Below are 21847 nucleotides of genomic sequence, written 5' to 3'. Positions count from 1 at the left end.
ATAAAAGCTTAAAAACATTTTTTATTGTTTTTTTATTTCATTAATATATCATTTTGTATATTGTTTCTTAACGAGAAATAGTTTTCGTACGGAACTTTGCAGTTATATTAAAGCTTGAATTACCGTTACATGTATATAAGATCGATATAAGTGTTCTTATATTCTGTTTACGTTTTCCTACCATTTTAACATATGCTAGTTTATCTGAACACTGCCCAAGTTGCAATTACTTGTATTCATAACAGGTCTTTAAATAAAAGCAAAATATTAAATTTCATATTTTTTACCAAGTTTTGAACAAACACATGTAGTGAACGATCAGAAAAGTATAAAAAATCAAACCTTTTGCTTTCTCATTGATCTTTCACGCTTATACATAATTTGAATGTTTTAGAAGGAAAGAAAACGTACTTACCATTCTGTGAGAACAACCAGTGCAGAACAGCGGAACAGTGGTTAGTGACGCTGACTGCCATACGGATGGGCGTGGGCTCGAATCCCGAAGAAGGTATGGATGTTTGTAAGCGTATACAGTGAGCGGCAAAGGGAGCATTCAAAATACGCGGCGAGCCGAATATCCTCTCGTGAGGTTGATGGTAGGGAAAGAGAGATGAGAGACTCTCGGATCGCTTCCTCCCCTCCCCAAGTGTTCTCACTCAAAACTGCAGCGGAAGTTTAACCATTAGCTAGGTACAGCAGTACCTCAATCACCTGTGGTACTGCAAAGATGCTGGCCTAGAATCTACCTGTAACTGTAAAAAACAATCAGCACTGGAAAATGATTCTTTATTAATACGACATCAATAATTAGAAACTGCGAGGGAAGATTATTACAAAATTTCCGAGTACTAGTATCTATTTCTAAAATTTATTCTTCATGCAACCCATCAGCTATCGAAAGCTTAAGAAATTCTTTTTGTGAAAGAAATTTGTTTCCAGAGGCCAGACTTAACTGTACTTCTGCATACTAATTTCAAACTTTTAGAAAGATAGTGAAATGTGAGATTATAAAGTGAAAGGCAAAAATTAGAATGGTTATTTAACTGATTGTGGTAAGGCACGTGAAGATTACTTGTTTTCAATAAAAAGCCTTCGTGGAGAATTTTCGAAGAGAAACTAACTTGCATACTCGTATTCAACGTTACACACGAGGTAAGCCATGGAAAATGCGTGAAACCAATCGGTTCGTAAGAGATTCGGTTCGTAAGGGGAACAGAACTAGGGACGAACTAACAGTCATCAGCGATCTTATCAACTCGACTACAGATGGACTTCAAAATTTGCAGTGAAAATGCACTGGTTTTAATAATGCAAATTACTAATAGATGCGACTGAAATAAGATCTACTGAGGATAGAATAAGTACAGCAAAATAATGAAAAGCAAAATTAAAGCCAAATTCCTAAAAGCTAATGAAGTCAAAAATATTGCAATTGAATATTAAAATACACATTGGAGTAAAATAATTTAAATGCTAAAAATGCAGATGGAATTAAAATTACAAAGCTGTCCAACTGTATCATTTCACCACAGGAGAAAAATTTTGCCTGAATACGAAGAAAATTTAGATGAGTTGGAAAATACAGCATTCTAAATGCTAAAAAAATTCATTTTACAAACCACCAGCACTAGTCGAGGTCAGCTCGACAATTTTATTTTATTTTTTTATTTTTTATTTTTATTTATTTATTTATTTATTTACTTTTTTTGTGAAAGGGGGATGATGTTTTTATTTTTTGATTTGTTCCGCAAGAAATACTCACAATTGAATTTTACACAGAAACTTATTGTTATCTTTAAATCACAATATTTAATTTTATAGAAAGCCATTTGCACCAAGGGTGTGTTCTTATATCTATCATTATACGTGTAAATTTATTTTGATATTCATAGAGAGAACACGAATACATAATGTAACAGGTGAAATACTCAAAGACGACAATTACCGGAACAGCTGCATCCATCCTATCCAAAAACCTTGAATAACAAAAGCCTTTATCATAAAGTCTGCTAAAGTTAGCGCAGTTGTGGAGCTTAAAAATAATCTCGCAGTGTTGCAATTAAATATTTCATTTTTCTAGCACATAAAGAGAAAATCTTTTGTTTGATAAAGCTGCGTTTTATTTTTTTCTCATTTCGAAAACCAAATGCAAGATATCACATACCATGAAAACTCTTTCCTTTCCTCCCCTTCCTTTATTCATGAAACAAAAGTAATTTTTTATTATTCCGCTTAAATTTATGATATCTTAAATATTATTTAAGCTTTTTTATTATTTCATAGTTATGTTTGTATTCTTTATATTCTTGAAAACGTTTTTAGAAATATTTTACTTATAGGAAAGGCAACATCCTGTTAATACCTTTAAGACAATGAAAAAATAAGAGTGCTATTTTCTGCTATCCAACCTGAGCTTTCCTCTGTTAATGACTTAATCCGAGAACTAATAATACGGCAACGGTAACGAATTCAGTGACTTTCACTTTTCCCACTAAATGGTTACTTCCATTCTAGTCTTAGAATGAAAAATCATATGTGTCGTGTTGATAGCATTGGAATCGTTACCATATTAATTTGAAATAAGATAGATTGTTTCTGACTTTGTTCATAGATTTTCAATTTTATGATGATGAGACGCATTAAGTATTCAATACAAAAAGTAATTTAAATTTTTAATTCTGATCATTTTTCGGATCAGCACTAACCATGTAGCAACAAAATATTCAGAGAGCGTTTAATGCAAGGTTTTACGAAAGTTTCGACAGAGCTCAGGAGGAACATTCTGAATTGAGTCCATTGTCAACTGAAACACACTACAATAGCAGGCCCAATACTGGGGATTAGTGGCACTCTCACGAAAAGTGTCGACAACATTTTACCCCCCCCCCAAAAAAAATTCATCAAATGGGTATAAAAACGTTCTAATTTACATCTCTACCCATTGCATCTATTCAAAATTGCGTCATCGATGTTAATAACACTCTCATACTATGCGAAAAAAAAAAAAAAAAAAAAAAAAAAAAAAAAAAAAAAAAAAGAAGAAGAAAGACAGTTCTGTATTTCCAGTTCTACTAGGTCGGTAGTTAGCTGGGTTTCCATTAACTCGGTCCGAATTTAACAGCGTATTTGTTACCTTACGTGGGATTTGTTTTCGCAATTTAGATTGAACAGGGTCACCTTGTCACCTTGTCAGCTGAAAGCGTTAGCTCCGAAAGATAGAGATGCTGTCAGATTTCTATGGATTAACGATGATACGAACATGGAACGAAGTCACACGAAGGAATATCGAGTCCATTTGTACTAAATGCAACATCGAAACACCACATAAACAAGTACGAAAAGGATTTCACGGCCGCGTTTCATTATCCTAAGTCACAATTTATATGTTGATGATCTTATTCATTGTTTGGAAAATGAAGAATCAAGAACACATATACAAGTACTTAAGATCGATTCAACGAGAAAACGGTTTCTGATAATAAAGCTTCCAAGATACTTAGATATTTCTGGAATTCTAAAGAAGACTGTGTTAGCATTAACAACAAAAACTGATAAATACTAGCAATACATATGAATTCAAATCATCGAAGATAGGTGCGAGAAGAACTTGGAAAGAAAGACGGAAAGCTATTCGACTCAACTTATTTCTTTGTTCATAGTTACAGCGAAAATGATACTTCAAGAAATCTGGAAAAGAAAGCTGAACTGGGATGAACCTTTACCACCGGGTTTGGGGAAAGCATATCAAGATTCGTGGGAAGAACTGCACTATTAAACAAAATGACATCACCACGGCATTTGTTTGAACCAAAAGAAAATGACGAATTCACTTAATTGGCAACTTCATTGTTTCGTACATGCAAGTAAAAGAGCCTACGAGAGCTGTGATTTATTTATGCCACCATGATTAAGTTGGAAAATCTATTTCAGTTCTAGTAACCACAAAATCAAGAGTTGTACCGGTACATGAAATTACATGACTTAGATCGAAACCTTTGGCAGCCCTTGTAGAGCCTAGATTATATCAGTGCATTCGAAACATCTTGAAACTTACGAAAGACACTAAATTTTATTTCTGGTCCGATTCTACGATTCTTCTTTACTGGATCAAAAGCAATTCTCGAAAATTAAAAGTGTTTGTAAAAATCAGAGTTGAAGAAATAAGAACGCTTTCTAATTCATATTAATGGAATCACTGTTCCGGAAAAGGAAACCCATGGGATTTGCTGTTTAGAAGAGACAACTTGGTTATTCTGAAAGACAAGAAACTGCGGTGGAATGGACAACCTTGGATAAAGAAAGATGAAAACCATTGACCGCAACCGGGTAATGAAATTTCTGATTTGTTTGAATCCGAGGCTGAAATAAAAAAAAAATCTATTACATTTTTATAGGAATCGAACCAGAAACCTTTTTTTTGATACACAAGAATTCAGCAGAATTAGCAAGGTATTACGAATCACAGCTTGAATTCAGAGATTTATTTACAATACGAAGAATTCTTACAATAAGAGGAATGGCTGTTTAACTTCAGAAGAACTTTAACCTCTCTTGTTGATCCGAATCCCCCACCTCTGTATTTCAAATTTATTTAAGTATGCATTTCAAATAATTTCCCTAAAATAAAAATAAAAAATATTCGTTGTTTAATAATTTTTCTAACTATCACCAAGATTGTAAGAATTTTAAGTTTTACTAACGTATATTTTATTTTAAAATTTTGCTATCCTCTCTTATTTTCCATTTCCGGCCAGAATAAACGCGAACAGACTTGGTTATGCAAATTGAGCTTGCAAACTGTTAAGTATTTAAGACATGGCTTTTTTAGCCAAAAAGGAGAGTCAGAAAGATACTTCTCGCTGCCTTACCACGCGCGTGCTTTTCAGTCAGTTCCTGTCCGCCTTTACAGCCACAACTTAGTTTTCTTTGATATTTGAAGACGTAGTGTAGATTCCCGCCTTTTGCTCATTATATATGTAGAGTTTAAAAGGCTAATCTCCGCGTCACTAGTCTTTTAAAAGTATCTGAGTTTAGTTCCTATTTAATTTAGTTTCTTCTTATTTTTTTAAGTTCGAGACCATAAGTGCTGGTCTTTGTATCTCGAAGTGCGGGATCGTCTGTACGCTGTGAGATATAAAGGGTGACTGAACCCTTCCCATTTTTGTCGTATCTTCTACACTCACACAAACGTTAGTTTGAAGTAAACTCCCTGTTCTACTCAGGACTCCAGTGATGTTCCCAAGGGCTATTAGAAGAAACAGAAGTCCCGATAAGATCACCGACAATCTTTTGAATTAGAATAGTCGCTGAAAATTTTAATTTATGCATCATTGATTTTTTGCATTCCGAATTCTTCAACCATGGGTCTGATAAAAATTACTTCCTGCTAATACTTTACTATCGTGAAATCTGGATATGTTTCTAAGCATGAACTACATTAACAGATTTTTAATGCGCGTGAAAGAACATCAAAATTGACAGATGTTTTATCTGAGGGTATTTTGACGTTCGCCAGCTCAAAATGTTGCCACTGAATTGCAAATACCGAGGACTGTAAGTGCAGCATCTTTCAAATGTTTCAAAATCTAAACTTAGGAACTTTAGAAAAGATGCTCTAATAATTATGTATTTTGGTTTTTATATCATCATTACAGGGGAAAAGATCATTCAGCGATAGTTTATCAGCATTTTTTACTGCTATCTATGATCTCTATTTAGATGCTAAACGTGAAGTTTAGCAAAAAGATGCAGTGCTTTATGATTTCGTGAAAATTTTGAAAGGGAAACAGAACTTTGGCACAGTTTGTGGGTATAATAACTAGAGAATGAAAACATGAAAGTACTAACATTGAAATGCTTCGTTAAAAAGGAACGGGAACGATTTGTTCTTCTTCAAACAAATTAGAGATGGGCAAAACTTTCATTTAAGGGATCAGATCGGAACCTTTCGCTCACTGAAGTGAATCAATTCTTTTTAACAACTCACCGCTCACTAAGGAATGCGTTCGGAACAGGCATGGATCAAGAGTGGTGTGCAAAGATGGGGGGAAAAGCAGAAAGAATTGAACAAGGAGTGGGATCGCTGTAATCAACTCAACCAAACCGTTTATTCCTTAGACTGATTTCATTCACCTCTACTTCCGAGATCCCCCCTCCCCCCAAAAAAAACCTTTCTACATAGAACAACAGTAAAATTCTGAAATAAAAAAAGTGTACTAAAAGTTAAAAAATAATGAAAACTGATTTCATTTTTGTTAAAAATTTCATTATTTTATTACTATAATTGATATTTTGTTGCTACTACAAAGCACAGTGCAAGAATTAATTTTTAGAATGGAGCCAGATTCCGAAGAACAAGAAATTGTCTGCTTGCAATACTGGTATTGTGCTTTTTTTATCTACTGTGACAAAATGATACCAAATATCGTTCGAGTTTCTTCTATTCGGTAGGATTCATATTTTGTTCTGCAACTTCGAAAAGTACATTAGATGGAAAAAATTGTGCTTATAAATACACTCTATAACAAAACAAAACAAAACAAATCGATGCACCATGGAGTTGCCCGATGGAGACGAAAATTGGCTTGATAGGAAGATTATATACAGAATAGAAAATGATTAAAATTTCAGAACAATTGAATAATTTATTTCATTACGTAGTTACAAAGTAACATAGTTACATAGTTACAAAGTAACGATGATCTCAGTAAGGTGTTGGCCCGCTTCTAGCCTGTATGCAAGCTGCCGCACGGTGTGGCATAGACTGATAAAGCTCCCGTATGGTTTCCTGAGGTATTTCTTGCCAAATTTGCTCCAATTGTCGGGTTAGGTCATCAGCATTCTCTAGTAGATGCAGTCGCCTTCCCATCGTATCACAGACATGCTAGATGGGAGAAGGATCTGGCTGGCCAAGGAAGTGTTTGAAAAGCTGTAAGACAGTTCATAGCAACACGTGCCACATGCGGTCTGGTATTATCTTGTTGAAAAATAAGGTCAGGATACTACAAAATGAACGGTAGCAAAACAGGTCTCAGAATGTCGTCGACGCACCGTTGTGCTAGGGATATCAAGGGAAATGAATTATCAAGGGAAATGACGTCCCAGACCATAACTTCTGGTTGAGGGCCTGTGTGGCGTGCAATAGTGAAAGCAGGATCGGTGCGCTGCTCTGGGCGTCTCCAGACACGTCTTCGATGATCGTCACGACACAGTTGGAAGCGGGATTCGTCTCTAAAGACTATAAGTCAACAGTAAGTGTCATTTCAACCTGATCGAGCTAAACATCACCTTAATCTGCCTCGACAGGGTGTAGGCGTAAATGGCAGGTGGCGTAACGGTCGGTACGAACGTAGATTTCCCTCCATCAGCCGTCTGTGAATGGTCATGGTGAACACTCGTGTGCGGGTCGTACGTCTAATGGTTGATAGCAATGAATGAGGCGCTGTGACAGTTGATCTCACAATCACTCTGTCCTTCCAATCTGTTATGGCCCTAAGTCGACTGCTACCATCATGACGCTGAAATCTGCCATTGCTCACCCATTCTTGCCAGCATTTTCTAATCGCCGCGTTGCTTCAACTCATATGACGAGCGATTCTCCGATTTGCCCAACCTAAATCTTTCAATCCAATGATACGACCTCTTTCAACTCTGACAGTTGCTCGTAATGAGCTCGAATTCTGCGGCGAAGCATTTTTTCAGTCGTTGAAAAGTATTCTAAATCGCAGTGCAACAGAAATTTTTAACAATAGTTCAAGAACAGTTCCTTACATACATCTGCTGGATGCGCTGGAGATCGCCCTATTCATTCATTGGACACCAAACGGTAATAATTTGCACATTTGGTCAAAACATTTATGCATTAAACATTTATTGTTTGGTGAATAATAAAGGAAAGACTGATAGCGTTTACAGTAAAAAGGAATTAAATTTTTGGCACGCTTCCCAAGAGCTCTCGGTGAACTGAAAGAACTGCCGTTCCGTTTTCCCCGACGCGCTAATCATTCGTTCAGTCAAGAGAATCGGTTAATAGTACACGTTAAAACATGAATAAAAGTTTCAGGAATTTCATTGTTTCCATTCTCTAACTTTAACAATCTATTTAACCATGTATTTGGGTCTATTACTTATTCGTTTAAGGGAAAACACGGAGTTATTCGATTACAGCTATCTGCCAAAAGAAAGGGATACATTCGCGAAGGATTTTTTTAATAGAAACTGCCTCGTATCCATCTTTTATAGATTAATCTAGATTATTTATATGTGTAAAATTTTATAGATTATATATTTATAGATCTTTTATATATATTTATACATCCATCACAAATATTGGCGAAAATTCACGAAAATGTTCCTGCAGTTAGCCGCTTCGCCGCGATTCCAACTCTTGAGCCAAATTACCAATGCTCAGCTATCTTTCCATTTGAGAACTAGCGAGGGTATTCCAGACGAGTTTGATTCCTGAATCTGGAGTTATTTGCACCTCTCTGGCTCGGATCGTGGTTACACCCATGCTGACACGCCTTATAAACATTTCTGTAGTTTTCCTTACGTGGTTTTGTTTTGTTTTGGTTTATTTGATTATGGCTGAGATCGTAACACTTGTCTGCCTGAGGAGAGAGACTTTCTGGGGAACGCTAGTTCGTATCTAAGTTATACAAGGGGAAAACTACGAAAATGCCCTGCAGCCAACCACCCCATTCATTTGGAATCGGACCCAGGACAAACTATCACTGTTCAGCAACTTTATCGCTCGGTCGCTGGCTTACTACACTTTCCTCACGCTTAAAGTGAATAAAATTGAATTTCCTTTCGTAAGCTTTCCATGAAGTTATCCGTCTGCTTAGGCAGACGCATGTTGTGTTTTGCTTCCCACTTTTTGATTATTTCGATTATATCGATATATATTCGATATATATTTCGAATTGTATCTTAATTATTTCAATTATAACCAAGTATTCGATGGTTCGTCTGGTTAAAGGGGCGAGATGCCTTCGTAGAAGGTCTTTCTAAGGAAAACATGCACGCTTTCACATTACCACATGGAGGAAACCACGAAAATTCCCATGCAGTCCGTCCGTACGCCAGAATCTAAATTTGAGTCTAGCAAGGTTCACTAGTTTTACCGTTCGGCTACCAGTAGGTCCTTTTTGCCTTAAACAATTAATCAATAAACCAATCAAACTTGAAATTGTACCTAAAATAACTTATGTAAACCGAAGGAAATAAGCGATATTGATTTTCCATTTTATTATATGACACTGAGAATACATTTTGAGATTTCAGAAAACACGATTTTCATCAGTATATATACGATGTCATTCACAGTTTACACCAAACTTGCAAATAGAACACACAGAACTGCAAACGAATATACAACATAAACTTTCGTAAGCGTCTTTTTATGAGTTGTACATACCTGAAGAGAGTTTAACAAATGCTTTCTATTCACCATATCTCTCACTGAATGAACATATGTTTGCGAGCAGTTTTTCTGCTTTAAAAGTACACAGAAAGGTGAACTAAAGGAAAATCTTCGCAATCGCCATCATATCTATGATTAAGATATTTTTGACCTGGTATTTAAGAACGAAAATGTTCAGTATTAATATAAAAATGTTAAATTCATATTTTCTTCCAAAAAATACATTCTGAACGAAAACGTAAGTGTAATTTTTATGAAATGCAATAGCAATTGCTTTGAAAGTTAAATTCTTATTGTAAATAACTGTTTAGTTCTATATACAGCTCTTAACATTTACATTAGACACTGCAGCACTGGGTTCGTCTTTATGAGGCTGTTCACCCTAGAATTTCCAAAAGACTGGAGACTCTTGATGCAAATTAGGTTATTTGAATACGGCCAACCACACGGTGGTTATGGGCCTAAAGGAAGGTGGGTCCTCGTGGAAGATTTCATAAGGGAATCTGACTCATATCAAATTGTTCCTGGAAAAAATAACGAAAACTAAACCAGCAGATAGTCTGTTCGACGAGGTTGGATCTCGGGATGAACTACTAATATTCAGCAGTCTTTATCTGCTCGGCCAATGGTGCGGTTCTCCTTGATATAGACTAGGCATTCTTATAGAAATTAATAATTTGAAGAATGAAAATATATTAGTTACTTCAGTGGTAAATTAGAAATATGATTTTGCGTATATTTAAATTATAAAATTTTCCGACATAAATCTTGATGTACAGCCAGCGTCAGGTTGCTGATGTTGGTCGGACCTCATGACTGAGAAATACTAAGTGAATGAACTAAACTGTGATGTAGTAGGTTATATTCTCTTTCGAATCCAAACTTTTACAACCCATTTAAGAGATTTTACGAAATTAATTTTGGTACTAACTTCAAAATAACGCATGAAACCAGTCGCTTTATAGAGGGTAATGTCCTGCGTCTAATGTACTGAAGTCAATAATTTTTTTTTGCTTCCTTCCCTTTTGAATATGGCGATTAAAGCACCTTCAGTTAAATTTAACTTCAATTTGTTGAAAGGGTAGAATGAATCATCTTACTCAAGTTCAGCTTCAATTCTAAAAAGAGACAATAAATACCGATAATTCTTCTTGTAAATCTTCCATCAAAGGTGTTAAGAGTATCTTAGACTTCAGGAATGGCTACCAAATCTGAAATTAATAATCAATGCTATATAAATTCCTGAACTGTATCTGAGATTTAAATGTTAAGGGCATCTCCTACATACTCGATCAGTTGGGCAAATCATAAAATTAAACGGCTCAGTTAATTCATTATCAAATTTCTTGGCAATCAGTTTCATTTGCTTATGCTGCGAAACTAATCGCTTTTAAATGAGAACATGGGGAAAGAAAACGTAAAATTTCCCGGATACATATTACTCCAGAGGACTACACTGTAACATTTTTCCCAAACCACTAATAATGTCGCAATTATATGGCTGAAATAAAATAGTTCTTGCTTGAAGAATAGGAAAAGCCTAGAAATCTCTAAAAAGCCGGAAATAAATAACATTTGTGACCACTGAATCTTGACCGTTCGTGCTTTGACTCAGCCTTGGCCTTAATATACTATTGTCACTCTCCTGTCTGATTAATTTTGTTAAAAGGAAACGGTGGAATTACGGTGGAAGTGACGCATTGTCGTTAAATTCAGCCATTTTGCTCGAAATCTAGATAAGCCAGTTTTGTTCTCATCTTTAAATCTAAGCGAAGGCCTACGAACTGTAGTATGCGCTTGCAAAAATAATTTCTTAATAGTCATTTCGAGTAAATGAGATTTATAGTTTTGCGAAAACACAAGATTTTGAGAAATAAACAACAATTGAAAAGGAAGAGATTAAAATAAAAATTAGCATCCCGCGAATCGCTATGGCATCTAGGGTTTGTCTGCTCTTGAAGCACTTCCGCATACATGCTGTGAATAACAAGAAGCGAATTTTAAACGAAAAAAGAATTCCTTAGTGTTCAATATTTTTTTGTTTTAAAGCTTTTTAATGTTTCATTTTTGTTTTATTCTACAATATCCTCTTCATTTACTTCAGTCAATATATTATGTATTTTTGTATTTACTCGCGGCTTGTACATTTCTTTCATCCTCATTTACAGACGAGGAAATAATTCTTTAATTTTGTTTTCTTACTGATATAGAATAAAAGAACACTGATGAAGATCTCAAATTTCAAGGACAATGAATAGAATCCTTATTCACTCAAACAAAGAAGCGAGATATTATTTGAAGGACTTACACAACAGCACAGAAGGGGCAATGGACCCCTTATCCCCTATTGAAACCCACTTGAATCCTCTTAATAAGAGATCCAGGCTTTCAGAGACTGCTCTTCGTATATTTACATTATATTGTCATTTTAACAGTAAAAAGCAGTGAAAATACATACTATACTGCTTTTATCACCACGGGAACTGCATTTCTTACGGCGGATGATGCCGAACGCTGTATAAAATAGGATATTCGTACGATATACATTAATTAAGACTAAGCTGAATTGATAAACTATACAACTGATACATTAAATAAAGTAATAATAAAATATTCTGTGCATCACAGTCCATGATATACCGCATTATTAAACACAGTAACATAAAATATATCGCATATTAGAATATGTTCTATCTCTAAACTATGAAATTAGCTGTTTCAGTAATTTAATTTAATTCCGTAGAGAAGCATGAGAGAGGACAAAATGCAGTTCTTATTCTACAAAAAAATCTGAAGTAAGAATCATTCATTTTCCAAACATTAATAGTTTCCAAGCTCATATTCATGAAGCAAAATTTTATTAAACACACGTTTAATTACTAGTAATTTGCGTTAACTGTGAGCTTTTTTTATTTTAACAGGGTCTAAAAGGAAACGAATTTTGCGCTGTCAACTCTCTTATAACGTTTTCAGGTATAGTTATTCTAAATAGATATAAATTTTGTATTGCCTCATAAATTGTAGAATAGCTATTCATAAAAAAAAAATCTTTTTAAAATCGAGAACCCCTTTTACACGAAACACATTTTGCCGAACCTCTAGCTATTAAGTTGTTCAGTACTCTTATCATGTTTTTTTTCCTATAACATTATGAAACAAAACAAACAAATAGTTAAAAAAGTCACTAACGGATCCGTGGGGCATAGTTATTATTGGCAGTACATAAAATTGCGACGTAGACTTTCAGTTACAACTAATCTCATAGGCATTAATTTATATAAATATTTATCAAGACTATTTTACACTACAGTGCTAGGAACAGAATCAATTGAAAAGACATTTTGAAATTCTGTGTTATTTATTTATGTGGAAAATTATTGTAGCTTTCAATTCATTCATATTTTATATTCAACGTTCTTTTGGAAACAATACCACCGAAAATTCTCTTATCTGTATTATTCCTTGAATACCCGAAGCAACAATTTTAAGCTGATATTCCTTGAAACATTATATCCACTCTTTACGACCCAAGCTAAGTCGCAGTCCTGGAACAATAGGTGTGATTTGCCTGCAAGGATCTCCAGCGTTCTGAAATTCATACGGCAGGGTTTTCTGAATGACGTCATAATCGTAATTTGCCATCGGGCAGCAGCGTTTAAAAATGTGAGCAGATGAAGCTGGATTCTTTTGTAGGCAACCTGAAAAAAATGAATGTTAATTAAATAAAATTGTGTAAGCAAGGATTTATACTCTATGCAAACATTAAGTACAAAACAATGTTTGCACATGTAATATTTGTTAACAGAGGCTCCAGTCTTATTTCACGTAAAGAAATGAAGCAGAATCAGTCAGCAATGTAAAAATATTGATTTTTTAGGTATTTTCTGATTATGGGCATCGTTTCCGAAAAGTTTTGAACACTTTGGCGACTTTGAAGACAGCATTTTCAATTATTTGAATCTGTTTCAACGATGCATCTAATGCCACCTATTTCTTTACACTCTTTGTCCATAGAAGACAGGCACATTTCTCGGAGGCAGTTACTCGTTACAACAAAAACAAATGTTGTCAACGATTCAATCAAAAAATAAATACTAATCGGGAAAAGTACTAATTTTAAAAGTGCAAATCTACATGTACTCAAACACACATGTTCTATGAGCACACCTGGTTGGTATTTAAATGTATTTTGGTGATATTGTACATTGTCTCGCCAATACTTTTTCGTGATTTTTCGGTAGGGGTGGAAAGTACAATTTTTTTAGAGTATGTAGCTTAGATAGTTAATCGCGACCTTTTTAATCCTAATAAGGGTTCACTCTAGAAAAGCTTTGTACTCGAACATTATCTAAGCATGCCCATAAGAAGGCCCAAGCATTCAAGACATTTAGACGAGGAATTTTATGGGTAAAACTGCAGCAACTAGGGATTTTAGCAAATTAGAGGATAAGACTTTTTTCCGCAGCAGCTGTTGCTATGGTTATCAGTCATGTTTAAGGAAAAGAAATGGCTTAAGTGCCTATTCCAAGGTAGCAGATTATAGTTTATAGGTCTTGCAGAATAAAGAAATCAGGTCTAAATATTCGTAACCGTCAAGTCAAATTTGGTGAGATTTCTCAGGTTTTATTTCTGATGATATATTCTACAAGGCGGATAAGAATAATATGAATGATGAAATGGAGAATGATGACATTCACCGGAATTTCCTCAAGCAAAGACTTCGGAGAATTGCTAGAAAATTCTGAGTCGGGTATTGATTTCAAGAAATTTGATTAATTTGCATTAAGATAAAATAAAATAAAAATATTTAAAAACAAATCATTTAACCTATGATATCATTTTTGGGATAAAATTATTTGTTATTTATTTTGAACTCGGCTCACCCCCACACTTAAGCAGGAAAAAAGTTGCTAAATACGGTTTATGTAGGGAAATACGAATACTTGTATACAGTAGGTCTTAGAACTCGATAGTTTCTAGACGTCATCCCTCGACTAATGCCTGCCCCCTTGTGTCAGTTCCCGTCATAAGCACACTCTGAGTTGTTTAGTTTTATTTAGTGCATCCAAAGTCAATGAAAAAGCTTATGCTTCGACTGTGTGATTTTATTAAAATTCCGTATAATTGAGGAAACCTCTTTTTTGGGCCAAAGCTTAAAGGACGAAGAAAAATTAATAAATTAAAACATAATTTAAACGTTTCAATGGAAAAACTTTTCGCTTATTTGGAACAGTAGCAGGGAAGTTATTTAGCAATTTTTGGTACATTTTACGGATATTTCGAAAACATATCAACATTATTTGCACTATTTGGTAACACCAGCGTGATGATCTAAGTTTTATCCTTTAAAAATATAAGGTGTAATTAGTAATATAAAATTTATTCTCCAGCGATGTTCGTTCCAATAAATGTTTCCCAGAAAAGGTAAAGATAAATTTAGTCACATGACTTAAAACGTATAAAAATTTTAATTTTTTTTCAGGCAACTACAGAAAAGGTGCTTCAAAACAGCTAGTTGCTCATCATTTTACAGATGACTCTTTTGTTCTCTAAAAAAATGTTCAGCTCTGTTTAATCATTTTTAGATTATCATTTTTTAATTATTTATGCTTTTTAAATGTTTCATAGATTAATTTAAAAATTTAGTACGTCATTATTTTTAATTATTAATTATTAGCTTTAAATAATTTTTATTGAATTTTAATATTATTTTCCCTGAATTTTAAAAATAACCACCACGGGAGACATGGGCGTTACAACAAAGCCATATTTCTTGTTATTTCACCTTGTCCACCCTCTTTGTCGATTTGAGCTTGTACAGTGGAAACCACCATGATGTCACTAAGCTGACAGATTGCTCATGCGCGGACCTGCCTTGACATGAGAACCACTTCACAGTTCTGCAACGGCGAACGAATACACTCAGATTCTCGATAGCCATATCCTTCATATTTCAGATATTCACAGCAAGTTTTTTTCCTTATAGTGGACATAGATTTCTTTAGGCTTTCTAAATCATTGCTTTATTTTTCGCTGTTTTAAATGTAAGATTTTACCAAAATTTAAATTTTTCTTTGTTATTTTCCAAGCATATTTTCATTGCTTTCTTTTTCACTTCTCATTCCTACTAAATTAAATTTATTAGTTTTTTTCCCTCTTCCAAACCTAAATCTTAATGTCGAAATTAATGTTTCTACAATTTTATTCCTATAAAGGTGAATTTATATTTTCTTTTCATTTTTTTCCCCCCCATTTAGCAGAAGCTTTTTTCCATTTCACTTTTTTACTTTAAAAAAGTTTTTATGTTTAAACCTATTTTTTTTAAGTAATATTTATTTTTGCAAGTTAAATTTTTCCTTTACGCTCTTTATTTTTAAAAAAGTTGTTTTACATTTTTTCACTTAAAAATAATATTCATTTCATAATTTTTTTCACTTCTGTGTTTCTACAAATTCAAATTTTGCTTTTATTTTTTCGCTAATGTATTTTACTTGCAAAAGTAAATTTTAATTTTTTCTTTTCACTTTTTTCGTTTCTATAAATGCCAATGTTTTCTACTCTTTAAAATTTTTCTTGTTGCATTTTTATTTTACCCTTAACTTATTTCCCTTGCTTGAAATGCTTTTTGATCTCCATTTCTCCAAACGTAAGCTTATATATATATATATATATATATATATATATATATATATATAGACATATATGGCTTTGTCTACGAAATTTAAGCTGGAATTTACGCGCATAAAATTTCACTCAGCAGGCCTTCATGGCCTTTCTGGAACTTTTACGTACAAGGTTCCTTCTATATGGTTTAATTGAATATTACATTTCCTTATTTTTATACTATTAAATAGGAGATACTCACAACTTTTCCTTCTAATGTATTGTATTAATTAGTAATGACTATATTAACTTTTTGGAATGCCATAGAAAACATGACGGATTTTCTTTTACACATCTTACTTTTATTCAAAGAATTCACCAAACTATGTCTGAGACAAATGTAAATTTTACATTTTCTACTTTCTATTTATGCATTTTCCCTTATAGTATTTAACTTTTATCCTCCGTTTAAAACATATTCATGCTGCACTTCTGATTCCTTTTGTCCCAAAATAAATACAGACTTCAAATACAGACAAATTTCTTTATTGTAAGTTTTATTTCTGAATTGAAGATGATATATTCTACAAGTTTTATTTCTGACTGTGCGCAAGATTTAAGAGCATCCAACAGAAATTTTTATTACAATCACTTATAAAGTCTAATGGGGACTATCATACATAGGTTAAAGTCTTTCTTGAAGACCTGGAATCAGCAGATGGGAGTGAAATTCAACCATATTCAGTAGCCCGACAAATTGATGGCACTCGCTAAATGCGGAACACAGCTTGAAGGAATTGAAACAAAAACACGATTTTTATGAAATACCAGTTATTGAATGGCTTAGCATTTCTAACAGATACTACCGTATGCATTGCAGATTTAAAACGTGAAATTAAACACCATCTTTGTCTCTTCATTCTGTAAGCCTACTCTCTCCAGTTTCTTCGACATCTACCTGCTTCAGTTTTGTTACTCTGAACTTGGACTTGTACCTCAATTTACATTTATGAACTTTTTGCTATTATTACCTACCTACGAACTTCTTCCCTTCAGATTGTTTATCGTTCATATCTGAAATGTTATCTTTACGTTATTCATCACATATTTAATTTTAGTGTAGGATAGGACTTCGGCTCAGGAACCTGTGCTTCGCGGCCTAACAGGAAGGTATGATACATGAGTATCTTATTATAGTAACTCTGCTCATTGCTGCATCAGGTGTACGGTTATATATCAGTTCGATGCTGGAAGGGATCACATTAACTAGGAACTAGGCTACATGCGAAAAAATATAGCATAATGGAAAATAATTCTAGCGTACATTAGTAAATAAATTCGTGGTCTTTTACGTTTCATTTGCAACATTTCCGCTTTCACTGTATTTTAGTGTACAAAAGAGTTGCATCAATTTTCAATTTTTAATTTTACAGTCCATTTTTTAGTGTTTTCCTTTAATTATACTTTTTTCGGAACATCCAACGATTTCTGGCCTACAACAGGCCGTTCACTCGAAATGGTCTGATAACCTTGGTCTATAAAATGTTTTAATTTTTTCCCTTCGAAAGCCCAGATAAAAAATTTAGGTTTTCTATATTTCTAATAAATGGTGTCCCGGAATCAAAACTGTCACCACCTAAAAACATAATTTAATACTTGATTTATTCCTTAATTTCATAAACTGTAACTGTGGGTGTACAACTAATCAAACACTCAAAAGATATTAAACTGTGAAGTATTTTTAAAACATTTTTTGGGAAAAAAAATATGACATTTGTAATCATATTTCGGGCAGCTTTAAATAGCATACTAAATACAGTAAGATCCTTCGACAGATTAACATAGTCTGTGAGATCTAGACAATTTTGGTTCTTACCAGTATAACCAGGTACAACGTAATCTGGTATCAGCAAATGGCCGTGATTGCATGCTGTTCCTCTGTCCTTTAGCACTTTTGTCAGACGATGATCAACTCGTCCTTGCAGGTGGCACAGACGGGCCATCCATGGCATTCGTTCCGTCATATTCGATTCCATCAGGGGAAAGAGAATTCTTATTTCTTTCGGTTTTGGCAGAATTACTTTATGAGTGGTCAGTGAATTAAAATGATTTCCAATGTTAAAGCTGTCGTGTGGAGAAACATTTAAAGGCCTGAAAGAAATTAGGTATAACTGCTTAGTAACAAAATTGTCCGTCAGTATTTATTTTAAAATCAATATATTTTTTCCCGTAATGTTCAAGATGTATATAAATTGTTGAGCTTCTCAGTTTCAAAATAATAGCTAACTATGCCACCTAAAGCGTGTTTCTTTTCACGCTTTCAATTCAAGTCAATGATATTCATGGCAAAAATAAGTCATTGCTTGTATTAAAGTTTACTGAACAGTTAACTGAGTTTAAATTAAATTATTAGAAAAACCATCAAGAGATTATGCTTTTCTTTCTATATGAGGTTATAAGGAATTTTCACATTTTCTTGGACACGCTGCCGTAATGTAAATTATAGCACATGCAAATGGCAATTAGAAAATACGTGGTTTGAATCCCGACAAAGATTTCACTGACTCTTCATGTTTTCTATTCTGAAATAAACATAATACCTCTGCAGTGCTGTCTTGACTGAAAAAGGTGTATGGTAATTCGTCTCCCACTTGAATTTAGTCGACTAAGTCTCATGCCTCTCCGCAGCCACTTTTTAAATGGGGAAGACTGTAAGAAAGTATGTATAGCTCCTATTGTGTGGTCTCGTGTGTGTTGAAGCACGTCCGGCTTTAATTCGGAAGGTCCCCGGATTTATGTCCTGGTGAGGAGACATCTTACTAGGACTTTTCTTCAGACTTCTTTCTCCGAAGAAAGCCTAAAATTCTATAACTTAATTTTTTCAAAAAATATAACACGCATAACTTAGCAAAGATTATTTTTATTCCAGAATTTTCGTTCAGGTGAAAATTTTCCCTAGGGAGTGAATTTCATTGTTTTAAGGAAAATTCATTCGAGATGAGATCTGTATATTCAGATAATACAATCTGTCTAAAAAAAAAAAAAAAAAAAAAAAAAAGATATGCGCGAAAAGAAATTGAGCCACAATCATGAAACTCGGCAGCAATGCAGACTCGTAAGAGATATGTAAATGATTTAAATTTCGACGCCAATGAGACAAACCTAAGCGTGCTATACGTATATGAGGTGTGCAGCTGGGAGAGTTTAAAAACATGATTTCTCGTACCGATTCAAACGAATCTGTTCACTTGGATGGACGGTATTGTTACTAAAGTTGCCTTTAAAACGTAACCGGCGAAAGTACGAACAGTTATCTAACTTTAAGAAGGTTCGTATAGTAGTCCTCAGAGAAGCAGGTTGGTCGAATAGGGATATAGTACGACATCTCCATCGGAGTTACTTGCCAGTTGTTCGGTGCTGGCAACAATGGATGACAGAAGGGATAGTCTACCGTCACGGAGGAGGACCAGGGTCTCAAGAACACAAATGAGCGCGAGGATCACGTAATCATAAGAGCGGCCACTTCCGCACCAACAACTTCGCTAGCATCGGTTCAATGCCATTTACGACCTTCCAGGCATCCAGTGGTATAAAGGGAAAACATTCGGAGACGACTGGCCAACGTTGGTATATGCTTCCGACGTCCGTTAAGACGCCTACCACTGAACCCACATCATAAGCAGTGTCGACTGGAATTTTCCACAACTCGAGCAAGCTGGAGTGTGACCGACTGGAGACTTGTGATCTTCAGCGATGAATCTCGATTCAGTCTCAATGCTGATGACCAACGCACACGCGTGTGGAGGCGGCCATTCCAGTTGTCCGATCCGGCATTTGTTGTTGAGAGGAATACAGCAATTACACAAGATGTGACAGTGCGTAGAGCGATTTGATGAAACACACGATCACCTTTAGTCATCTTCAAGGCACTATGACGGCTCGCAGTTACGTGGACGACATTTCAACGCCGGTTGTACGACATATGCTATCAAGTCGCCCAGGTGCCATTTATTAGCAAGACAATACTCATCCACATACTGCTCTCCTAACAATATCTTCAAGGATATGAAGTACTTCCGTGGACTGCCAGGTCACCAGACATCTCGCCAGTACAGCTTGGTTGGGACATGCTTGGAAGGCAACTGCAGCCGTCCCGGAATATTGGTGAATTAACTGCCCAGTTGCAAAGATTATGGCATGATCTTCCGCAGGGGGTTATAGGTGACTTACTTTATTCGATGCCACGCCGTGTTTCGACTTCCATAGCTGCTAGAGCTAGCTATACTATTTACTAATTTGGTAACCTTTTCATGCCATAACTTCTTAATAAAACGATTTTTGTTCTGAATTTGTAATCATTGGTTTATCTCCTCATACATTACATACATGTTAAGTTTCGTGATATCAGTTCGTTTCTTTCTGGATGCATATATTTTTTTGTCACAGATTGTATATCAGAAGGCTCGCGGTATGATGTGGAAGAAATTTCGGTACCCAGAAAGACTGAAAAATATAGACAAGATGTAAGCGCAGCGAAACTAAACGATTTATTAATTATAAATATATAATTACTCGTAATATGTGTTTTTAAACTAAATTTTAAATTTATGCATATCTTATAGCATATTAAAATAAAAAATTGCAATTTTCAATTTTACATAGTAACTGGAACAGACAACTTGAATAAAAATCTCCTTAAAGTAAAGACATTCTGATACATGGTCAAAAAATGAAATAGGAGGGAACTGAGAATCGTTGATTTAATTTTCTATCAAATATTCCTTTGTTTCATAATCTGAAAAATCGTATATCATAAGAAATAGGTAAAGCTGTTTGAAATTACACATAACATTAAAAAAGAAAATCTCATCTTTCAAAACGCAAAATACATATCAGTCTCCTTTTGATGCATTTTGATGACATTAAACACCGAGGTAATGTTGATCTTCCGTCCTGCATTTTAAGTTAAAAGTGCAGCAAACCGCAAGAAGAAAGAAAAAAAACAACCAAACGGGAAAACATGATTTTTCTTATTTGGAGATAATGATTCAATTATTAGATCTATGACAGGAAAACAATAGTCATTGTGACCATGCATGATTTTTGCGTCATGCTTTGCAAATGACTGTAAAATAGTCATGGAAGCGTTCCACGGTAAAATATACAGGTGCATGTTTGTTTCTTATTTACTCACCCGTCTTGATACAAAGTTGGCACATAATCATGTCGGAATCTGATATTGCGTTCTTCTATTTATGGTTGCCTTCAGTCTTGAAATCTGTAAAGGAAAAAGGAAAATATTATGGCATTATTAATGTTTTATCGCTTATTAATGTTCTGCAACAGATATTATTTTTTAAGATATTCTAAAAATAAGGGTTTCACTCGCTTGAGTAATTCAGCTGTAAAACCGTGCAATATCGCCAAATTTCGTAATAAATTCGAAGCGTATGTAAATTTGTTTATGATAACCACAAACGCATTTAAATTACTTCCTTCAGATTATTAGTTTCTTGCTTATAGTAATCTATCAGATTCGCAACAAATTCTATCAAGTAATCTTAGTGCAACTTAAACCATTACGGCAGAAACTAAGGAAAGCTCTAAAAAATATTTTAGGTACTTTTTAAGGAACGCCCGTATTAATAAGTGTTCATAAAATAAATATATAACTAAATATTGCATTAATGAGAAAATTACAATAAATAGTATCATACATTATCATTGAAAAGACACATTAAAATTTGTTTCTTATTCTGCATAGTTTGCATGTCTCCCCGTGCGCTTTGGTTATTTCTCAAACGCATTCGAAAAACAGAA

The 21847-nt window shown here is 34.3% G+C and overlaps 1 protein-coding gene across 1 annotated transcript; it reads right to left on the bottom strand.

Annotated features, from left to right (window-relative positions):
* Window positions 1-12750: 12750 nt before the first annotated feature.
* Window positions 12751-21334, bottom strand: LOC118193728 (uncharacterized). The gene is made up of 3 exons (XM_035364854.2): window positions 21222-21334; window positions 17904-18178; window positions 12751-13122 (listed from the first exon to the last, which is right to left on the bottom strand). The coding sequence occupies exons 2-3, from the start codon at window positions 18061-18063 to the stop codon at window positions 12932-12934; spliced, it is 351 nt and encodes a 116-aa protein (XP_035220745.2). The 5' UTR covers window positions 18064-18178; window positions 21222-21334; the 3' UTR covers window positions 12751-12931.
* Window positions 21335-21847: the final 513 nt, after the last annotated feature.

This window comes from Stegodyphus dumicola, chromosome 6 (genome assembly GCF_044657685.1).
Source record: "Stegodyphus dumicola isolate Sdum_Otavi_A_Nest chromosome 6, ASM4465768v1".
Lineage (NCBI taxonomy): Eukaryota > Metazoa > Arthropoda > Arachnida > Araneae > Eresidae > Stegodyphus > Stegodyphus dumicola.
Note: the sequence above shows the minus strand (reverse complement) of the source record. Positions and strands in the feature narration are given on the sequence as shown.

Bases quoted from the DNA above. Each gene is read 5' to 3' on its own strand.
- LOC118193728 (XM_035364854.2), bottom strand. From the start codon at position 18,063: ATGGAATCGAATATGACGGAACGAATGCCATGGATGGCCCGTCTGTGC. The intron at 13,123-17,903 runs GTAAGAACCAAA...CATTTTTTTCAG, and splicing joins CGTTGTACCTGGTTATACTG to GTTGCCTACAAAAGAATCCA.